Below are 10,271 nucleotides of genomic sequence, written 5' to 3' on the forward strand. Positions count from 1 at the left end.
CACCACAAACGGCCCTATAAATGTAACTGTCACTGTAATTCTCACTACCACTTATAATGGAAGTATCTATACAGATTTGAGACTGAAGATAATTATCAATGCAACTATTAATGTGATTATTCCAACTATATTGAGTATTCTACATGTAAGAATTATAGTAGGGATCTTCGCCCCTAAATTCATTATTCAGATAACTCGAGTTTCGATAACTATAAAAAGAACTTTCTAGTTCACTCAGAAAAGAATGATCGTTGTCAATCTCAAAAATCTGATTTTCAATATCAAAATAGATGGAATAACTATCTCCATTCCTATCACTAACTACAAAAGTGTCATCAGAGATGAAATTCCGAATGTCTTTAACGCCGAATAAATAATCAACATTACTGCAACTTGGAATGTTTTTCACTTTTCGATTTGGATCTTCACTGGTATTTTCAATAGGACCAAGACTGCCCATTGATTTATTTACCCCACACCTGCGTTTGAACTCCTTCTTAAACAACATCGAATTAAACCACCATCTTTCCATAGAGTTTTCTTGCCCCCTATTTGCATGAAATACAATAGATGAATAGTCATTCGCTAGAAAATTATTTATTTGAATATCTTATTTCCTATCAGACTAAGCATAGAAATTCAATCACTAGGATTATTAGTAGGATTATTAGTGAGTATTGAAAAAAAATTCTGAATCTGGGGGAACACTTCACTATATATTAATATGTCGGAACCCCCTTTTATTATCAAAAATAATATAAATATAATAATATAATTTTTTATAAAGGGCGGCTTCTCCTATGTCGTGTCAAATTCGCATCGAAAAAAAGAGATTTGTCCTCTCCTATACTCCTATAAAGAAATCAAAAAAATTTTCTTAAAATCTCGTCTAATACTAATATCTAATCACTAACTAATCTAAAATCTAATAAAATAATAAGTAATAAATGTTGCTTCCATTTCAACACGGAACGGAACAAAGGGGACAATATACAGGATGGGTAGAAAGAGTTGTGCTACTTGGCTTGATTCAGGGAAACTACAAACTACAGGATATAAAAAAATATACCAATCCTAAGAATCCGTAGGATTTATTGTGGATCCAAGAAAACAATAGAAAGATTTGAGTCTTAGATTTTTATTTAGTTTTATAGATTTTGTATTTCAAATCTTGTATATCTAGTTAAGTATATACTTAGTCAAAATATATGCAATAGAATTTTTGTTGTATTCGGTTCAATCCTTTTAGTAAAAGATTGGGCTGAGTTTAATTGCAATTCAATTAAGAGAATGAAGGATAATTACTTGAGTTCTTTCTCCTTATCCTTCGTTATTTCCTGCTAATTTATCTGCTAATGTCTACTGTTTTTACTTATCCAAAACGTCCACTGCTGCAAAATGAAATACGATCTCTTTCCATACCTCACAAGCAGCATCTAGTTTCGGGCTCCATTTGGAAGCCTCGCGAATAATCTCATTACCTTCCCAAGCAAGATCGCGTCCTTCATTACGAGCTTTTACACATGCTTCTAGAGCTACTCAATTAGCTACGACACTTGGCACATTACCCCAAGGATGTCCTAAAGTTCCTCCACCGAACTGTAGTACGGAATCATCCTCAAAGATCTCGATCAGAGCAGGCATATGCCAAACATGAATACCTCCTGAAGCCACAGGTATAACACCTGGTAAAGAGACCCAATCTTGAGTGAAATAAATACCGCGACTTCGATGTTGTTCAACAAAATCATCACGCAATAAATCAACAAAGCCCAAAGTTATGTCTCTTTCACCTTCAAGTTGCTCCCAACTATCGATTGACTCAGGCTCTAAATCTTTTTTTTTGATTCTATGTATTATTCTCATTATGCACATAAGGGAGGAGCCGTATGAGTTGAAATTCTCACGTACGGTTCTAGAACGGAGATTCTTTCAATTGAATGACGACCGTAACGGATGTCAGCTCAATCCGAAGGAAATTACGTGGAACCTTTGCAGAATTATTATGAAGCTATGCGACTAGAAATTGATCCCTATGATCGAAGTTATATACTCTATAATAAATGCTCTTTTTTCCCTAAATCATTTTGTTTGAGAAGCTATGATCGGAACTTCTTTCGCTTTGAATGACTCCGGTCCTATTGAATGTCTTGTCGCGGCTAGTCTCTTTGTAGTAGTAATAGCGGGAGGGGGGAACTCTTTTGAAAGAAGAAAGGATTTGGTCTCAATAAAAGAGCCTATGAAAAGAAAAGAAAATGGAATTGAAAGTTCCTTGCGTTAGACTTCGAGTTGACAGAGAGGAATGACAGAACTCTTGGCCTTACGAGACGCGGGCAACTTTGCTATTCAAAGGGATAGAAGTAAGAAAATGTTGGAAGAGATAGACCTCTTTCGCTTAGTTGGATTACGGGCCTTTGTGAAGGTGACCTTCTTTCGGGCGAGAGGCTCACCGTGGGTGCCGTAGTCAAGAGAGAATCCTTTATGTTCTGTTACCGATCTATTGTGCTAGTGCAATTATAGAAAGATTCCTTTTCAGAGGCCACTAAAAGCCCTTTTATAGCATGTTTACCCCCTTCCAGGGGTTCTATTAACACGAGGGGTTTTAAACGTCGCATTTCAGCTTCCAGAGACCGCTCTCTCATTGGGATTAGGAAGGGTCGAGTCTTTTTCTGAGTCGTGAATCTCCTCGGTACTTGAAATTGATTCTTTAAAGTCGGGAACTCCATTCAATTAGCCGGGCATAAGCTCTCCCCTTGCTTAGCTCCTTTTTGTAAAGCACAAAAGCTAAAACGCTACATAGAGCTCTTTTATTATAGGGCGAGGAGTCTACTTCCTAAATCCCATTTTAGAGGGCAGGTATCACGCTCTATACGATTGTTAGCTAAGTAAATAGATGGGGCAGATGAACAAAGAAAGCGCTTTTAAAGTCGTAAACCACACGAAATCAGGCTTCACCTTAGCTACTAAGAGGCTTCCTCTGGCAACGACTTTCATTTTTCCAAAGATTGAATTCTTACCGGCATACGCTAGGAGCATCACTCTAACGCTAGGAGCTTTCTTTCTTCCCCTTGTTAGCAATCCTCTTTGGTTTCTTACATGATAGCTTTCGAAGCAAGCTAGTCAAGCAATAACAGCGGGATCAGGGAATGTGAACTCAGACAGTACGGGAAGAGCCACCCTTTTCCTCTCAAGCGAGAGCAGCTGAAAGGAAGTGACGGAAGCCAGCTAGAAGCTTAAGTGAATCTCTTTGGCGAGGTCAAGAATCCGTCTATTCAACGGGGCTATTAGAGAAGTAAAGGGTAGAAAAATCTTCCTTCAGTAAGTAAAGTCCATGGATTCGTGTGAGTGGCTTTGTCTTTCGTGAGCGTAGGCAGTAAAAGAGCACGTATGCGCAGGTGCCGGGGTGAAAGCTCAATCCAAGACATGAAAGCGGAATCACAACTGTCAAAGTAAGTAGGTCAATGCCAATGAAAAAAGACATGGTTTAGCTTAGTCTAGTCCTAAGGAAATCAAATGACATAGAATAAGATGTCATCTTATGTCCTCTTTAAATGGGGCACGAAGGCTAAAAGAAAAAGTAAGGTGCGAAGGGCACTCCTTAAACCGCTTTCTAGTTGAAGATGGAGGTGAGGGAAGACAGAAGGAATAGCATAATTAGTAACCTCTTGCAGCATTCTTCTTGTATTAGTTATAAATAAGACTAGAAAGAGAGAATTCCTTTTGGTTAAGATAAAGATTAATGGATAGAAAGATTCATGGGTCAAAGCGAAAGGAGCTCAGCTCAGGGGCCTGTGTGCCTTGCTTCCAAGATCCGGTGGATAGCTTTCATATTCCCTAGGGCTTTCATTCAGATGGAGGGGCAGTCTAAATTCATCAACCAAAGATAAAAGTAAGAGAGGCAATTCTTAAGATTCTTTGATCCCGAAAGCCCAACACTCGGCGTAGGAATTCTTGTTCGAACCTTCCATCCGTAAGCCAATCAATCGAAAAGACAAGTCGACCATCATTCGACATCTTCCACTGATAAAGCATGCTATCAAAGGAAAGAGTCACCCAAGAAGGCATTTCCAACCAAAACTTCACCTGTCGCAGAACCGTAACCCATCACTTGGCCTCTCCATGAATGTGCATGCCTAGATCTTTGTCATTCTCTTCCACCGAAAGCAAGAATGGCATAATCAATCGCATCTGCAACCGAAACCCAAGCTGGCGAATAAGCAAGTGATTCGTCTTTTTTAGTCTTTATTAGCTTGATCGGCAACTGGGACACAAACGAAGGAGCTTTTAGAATGACTTCAATTGGCACACACAACATTACCCCAACTCTTCCTTAGCCTCTTAGACTGCCTTGCCTGACCTTGAGCTCTTCGCTTCGTGCCTTACTTCTGCTCTAACGAGAACTCTAAGATGAGGGAGTTAGAAGTCGGATTTGAAGCTGGACTTTCCCTATATGACATTTCTTTAAAGTCCGCTTCGAAGCTTCCAGGTTTACTTGTTTTATATTATGGTTATAGAGAATAACTCGGTCCCTTGCTTCCATTAGTCAGGTGCAGGGATCTCATCTCTTTAGCTAGAATTATTCCTTTTGCACATATATCTCGTCGATAAAAAAGAAATGATTTGACTTTCCCGTAGCTTTCTTCAAAACTCTTTCTTTTCTCTTTTCTTCTCACCTTATAGTTTTGAAATGAATGTCTTTTTTCTTCTTACTTCACCTTCACACAGAAGAACGAAAGGAGAAATCAATGCTTTAACGCCGGGATATCTCACGTGTTCGATAACGAGAACGTCAGCTATGGCCTTAGGTCATCTTTCTGTTCAAGAATTGGTAGCCTTTTTAACAAAGACTACCGAGCTCCACGATAGAGACTCTCATCTCTATGCGAATTTTGACTTTGATTGGAAATCTCTGAGCGCTCGCTCGACTTCAGAAATGACTCTACTTGCTTACTAGCTGCCTTTATGACTCATCTCAGAATTTGAATTGTTAATTTATAGAACTGAGTACACTAGGATAACGGTAGTTTCCTCTGTTTTTTATGAACCCACAACATTCCTTCTCTGTAAACCCCTCTATCTTCGTCATAACCAAACTGCATATCTCGAACCAAGCCCGAGTAGACTGCTTTAAAACATAGATCGCCTTTGTTCACCTGAACACTTATACCATTTCTGCCTTCGCATAGGTAAAGTATGGGAAGAACTAGAGATTACAACAAGATATTAATCCTTATTAGAGAACAATAAAGTTCTTAGAATCGGATACAACCCTTGTTGGTGCTCCATTCGGTACCATTAGAATAACCATGCAGTTTTAAATGACTATGTGCTCGGAATATCCTAATTGGAAAGTTTTCCAACTTTCCAACCGGGGCTGATAACCCCGGATGATGCCACAAAAAAAAGGTTCTAAATTGGCTCCTTATAATATTCAGGATAATTACATTCTTGAAAGGATCAAGGGCTCTACCCTCTCGCATAAAGTCTTACGCTCTTATCGTCAACCTTCATGGATTTTTGCTCATTTGGTCTCGCTATTTCATTCCTGGTTCTCTCTTTCGAGCTTCTTTCCATCCTGGGGATTTCTTTTCATTTCGTCCGTTCTGCTAGCTGGTGTCGCCTTCTCTCTTACTTATCTATTCCCATCCATCTTTACCTCTCCTACTCCACTACTTTACTCCTTCAAGGCATGATTAATGCGCCTTAAACCTCTCTCTTGAAAAAGAGCATTTTTTAGTGGAGCCTTAGCACGTGAACCCATAGGAACAGGGCCCTTCTTCTTTGCAAAAAAGCTTCTGAATTATCATCACATCAGTAGGCGCAGAAAGCAAATCTTGGTATTGACTTATTGAAAATCTCTTTGAGATTGCTTAGACAAATCTTTTTGTGTGAGGCCGCTCCACCTTTCTTACCTTGTTTTTTGGGCTTCAAATTCTGTGACTCATAAGCCCTCCGTATCTAAAGATAGATGGCTAAAGGGCGGGTTCCGCAGTTAACTAAGAAGGCGATCGATTGGCTTGGAGAGGAAACCGGGGACTGAAAACTAAAAGGATAGGAATGAATTGAATAAAGAAAGAATATATAGAACCTTGAGCATTTTCTCTTCTCGACAATGGTTGAGAGTAAAAAAGGGGTATCCACATAGAAGGATTGCTGGTATACCGGGTAGATGTTTATCTTTTCGACTTCATTAAAAATGTTCAAAGCACCACCTTCGTCAATTATCTTGATGTCAAAAGGGAAGAGAACAGGGTCTTACTTACAACAAAGTCAAAAAAAGGGGAAGTTTCCTGTCTTAGTTTCACTTCCTTGAACTGGCTACTACCGCACAACGTGCCCTTGCTTGGTGGGTCATTAATTAATCAATTTTTAAAAGAGTGATGGATTTCGACCTTGCTTTGAGTCGTTAGGCTAGTAAAGTGCTACTTCTAAAACGATCGTTAAGGTCATTCACTCGATTCCCTCGGTGGCTCTGCTACCGATGGATCAAGATATGCTGTCTGCCTATCATGCCAAAGGCGCTGCTGGTGGATATGCCAAAGATATCCTGGCTCTGAACCGGGTACTTGAAATGCTAAAGGTACTTCTTATGGTCCTGCTTCAACCACCCTTCCTTCTCTACCTTTTTCTTCAAAAAACTTAAGCTACTTAGACTGATGCTGGCGATCTCGAAGGGAGATATCTGGACCTGGAGCTACTTGTCTTGATCTTTATTATATTAGGATGCGAGGAAGGGGAAAGAAGGTGATAAGTAAGAAGAGGAAAGAAGAATGTTAAAGAAGTCCCTATAAGTACTTCACTTAGCCTTTCTATAGTCTTTCTTCCCCTCTTCCCTCAAAGCGCGCTCTTTCATCCATGCGCATGGTTCTTACTTTCATTTCCCTCCTGCTCACATTGGAGCACATCTTGTTTTCAAAGATGAGTTGTAGATGAGTCGGTTCGATCACCCCACATATCGATGGTTTTTTAATACCTTATCCTAGACCCATCTAGTTAATCGAGGGATAGACGAGTATAAAGAAGGGATGGAGAATCTTTTATTTGATCTTGATTTGATGTATATGTTATAATTCCTTCGTATGAAGGAGTATTGGGGGTATGGCAGATAAGAAGAGCGACCCAAAAATGGAAAGAAGAGTATGAGGGGCAGCGGCTCACCGATAATAAGAAGAACTCACATTCTCGTCTTGACAAATGACCAACCTGTTAAGGCATCTTTCTCAATGACCATCCTCTCCCAATCCAGTTCTTTTCTCTTTTTTTAAGGGCAAGTTCATTTTCATTCTCTCGATATGGCCAGGTGTGAAGCAACTTCACGATCCAATGAATTCCCTAAAATCGGATGACACAAGGCGAACTAGAATAGGCTGATTAATCCAGGTAGCGACAGGCTACAATCGAAAGGAACCGCGCGTACTCTAGAAAGACGTATAGGCAAGCCTTTCTTTATGATCATATAGATCGTTTTTTGTGACTTTTCTTTCCATAGGCATAGATTGTAGTCTAACCACCTTTCTAACTTTAGGGGATCGAGAATCAGTCTTTTGATCCTCCTCGAGCCTACTCTCGTCTTTCGAATGTTGCTTCCGATTTAGTTGGTGCAGACACTGAAGGATCAGCTGACACTAGATAGGAAAGGTTTTCGATCGAAGCTCTCGAGCCTGTTCCGAAGTCACTTTAGGATTCAGTTTCCGATCCGGTTGATGTTCCGACATCCCGAATCGAGGTGGCTCTAAATTCAGGTTGCCTACCTCTCTAGTTACAGAGAGAAGAGAGGGGCTTTGAAGCCTTAATTCAAGCTAGAAATCTCGCTAGAAAACTAGCCATATCGATCTAGGTAAGTGGTGACAACGAAAAGGCTTTTAAGCCTGAGGGGCGGTGAGCGAGGTAGGATAAAATGGTATTTGAACCAGGGCGGGCGGCCCTATATAGTCTGTCTTTTCATGGGTGGTGGGCAGAGAAAAAAACCATTCATTAAACCTTTTGGAACTGGAGACGAAGAGTCGTTTAAAGACCTTTTCAAAAACCACTTTGTAGAGGGCGGGTATCACGCTCAATAGAACCAGACTTTGCTATGTCAATAGTCAATAGGAGAGAGAAAGAAAGAGAACAGCAAGAGGAGGCCTTTTTTTTTATATTTCTATATTTCGGAAATTGAATCATCATGCACTTTAGGCCCTTCTGAAAGCCATGAGGAGGGGTCACACGAGTAGTGAAATACTGTGCTTGCTCATGTTCTCATGCTTCACACAAACCCAGGCTAGGAAGCTTGAAAGCCATATCATATCATATGGATATAGAAAGTCCGATAAAAAAACAATAAAAAAGGACTGGGAAGGCTTGAATGGATGGCTTCCAAGGCCAGGGCTCAATCCTGCACAATTCAGACCAGCGAGTATCTGTTTAATTTACTTAATGCACTCACAAGCGTTCGCATTGCTGCCCTAGCTTCGTGTTAAGGGCACAACTTAAAGAACAACTTACTCTATTGACGTAATATTCATTCATTGAATTTACAGGCCAAAGATTTATCATCTCTATGGGATTAAATCCCGAGTTATTGCGAAGTAAAAAATCGATGAGATTATAGAAGTAAATATTCTTGCATTTATTGCTACTGCACTATTTATTCTAGTTCCTACCGCTTTTCTACTTATCATTTACGTAAAAACAGTTAGTCAAAACGATTAATTATTAACTAATTTGAATGAAACTTGACTTCTGAGTTCTTAGCCAAAATTACCAAAATAAAATGAAAAAGATTCCAATTTCATGTCTTAAATGAAATGAGTGGACTAGAATCGGCAGTATTCTAATAAATAGATAGTATGGTAGAAAGATTCATCTATTTCTTTCTACCTTACTATTTATTAGTTAGATTGTAGCTGCTCCCTGGACTAAAATAAAGATAGAGGCTGTATTTGATATGGATCTATAGATCAATCCACAATATTATCTTGATATATGTGAATATCAATTCCATATATGGGAGTGACATAGCATCCAATTCCATTTATTTGCTATATCTATTTGTTCTGATCAATCTGAATTAGTCTTATGTCTTATAGTTTGAATTACTCTATTTTTTATTTCCAATATGAATCTCGGTATCTATTGAAAGAATCAAATCAATGAAGGAAAAGCGATAGATATAGGCATATTCAAAAAATCACGTAGTAATTTTTTTTTTTAACGTTCCCAAGAAGTAATTGAGTAAACCATTGACAGTAGTTCCACGGGCATCAAAAAGGAAGAGTAAACCTCACTGATTTTTAACGCCTGAACCATGATATGAAATAAGTCGATAAAGTCTAAATCCAATTTCCAAAATGAGAAAGCGGTAAATGCGCAATATGTTACCCACCTGACAACCTTATTATGCATAGTATCTCGTTAGACAACCATTATGTGTATATCCCTTCTTTCTCATACAAAGTGCGTATACACTTAACAAAAAACTTCTTCTTTGAACAGTAAAGAAAGAAAGAAATAAAAAAATGGTCCGGCCCTTCTCAGTATCACCTAGTAAGAGGCCGTTGATTGGACCAGAAAATTTAGGAAGGGGAAGTCTTGCATTGCAAGCAACCTAATTCCTATGTTATTGCCTTCGTTCCCTTCTCTGTCGGTGTGCTCCGACAGTGAACCCGAGATATCTGGTTCATAAGGTTGCCAATGGGGCTAGCGGCGTCCCCGCCTCATGAAAGGGAAGCGATATCATTTTGTCGCCCGATGGAAGTCAATAAGAAAGAAAGCACGAACTAGGATCGACCTGCATGTGAGGCAAGTAAAAGCTGCTAGTGAGGAAAACTGGTTGTCAAAGAAGTTATGGTGTGCACTTCATTAAGAGTAAGAGCGCAAACTTGGCATTTCCGATCCGAAAAACTCTCTTATTTTTTAGAAGTTTGCCAGGCGGTGAGGTTTAAATAGGCTTCCAACTGTGTTGGAGTTTCAGACTTACTACTAACGAATGGGCTTCAAACAACTCTTTTTTTTTCAACAGGCTGCAAATCATAAAGATAAGCCTGAACCTAAAGCTCAAAGAGCATAGTTCCAATTCAAACTACCTAGAGAGAAACCTATCATAGTCCTAGCTATAAGGGGTTTTCAGCGAAAGCGCGTGTTCTTAGATTCGTAAGAATATGAATCGTCAAAAGGAAGATGCTGGTCTTTCATTCCTTTATCATTGAAGGCCTTACCCATAGGATAGGAATCTCGGAGCCCATAATAGTCATCGTAGGCCCAGAACTATAGTTCAGAGAAAACCGCCGGAA

General features: G+C 39.4%; 1 protein-coding gene across 1 annotated transcript; it reads right to left on the reverse strand.

The window, feature by feature from the left end:
* Positions 1–1,368: 1,368 nt before the first annotated feature.
* On the reverse strand, positions 1,369–1,866 carry LOC124896245 (ribulose bisphosphate carboxylase large chain-like). Its single transcript, XM_047407783.1, has 2 exons — positions 1,569–1,866; positions 1,369–1,481 (listed from the first exon to the last, which is right to left on the reverse strand). The coding sequence occupies exons 1-2, from the start codon at positions 1,864–1,866 to the stop codon at positions 1,369–1,371; spliced, it is 411 nt and encodes a 136-aa protein (XP_047263739.1).
* Between the last annotated feature and the right edge of the window lie 8,405 nt (positions 1,867–10,271).

The sequence above is a fragment of the Capsicum annuum genome, chromosome 2 (genome assembly GCF_002878395.1).
Source record: "Capsicum annuum cultivar UCD-10X-F1 chromosome 2, UCD10Xv1.1, whole genome shotgun sequence".
In the NCBI taxonomy this organism is placed as follows: Eukaryota; Viridiplantae; Streptophyta; class Magnoliopsida; order Solanales; family Solanaceae; genus Capsicum; species Capsicum annuum.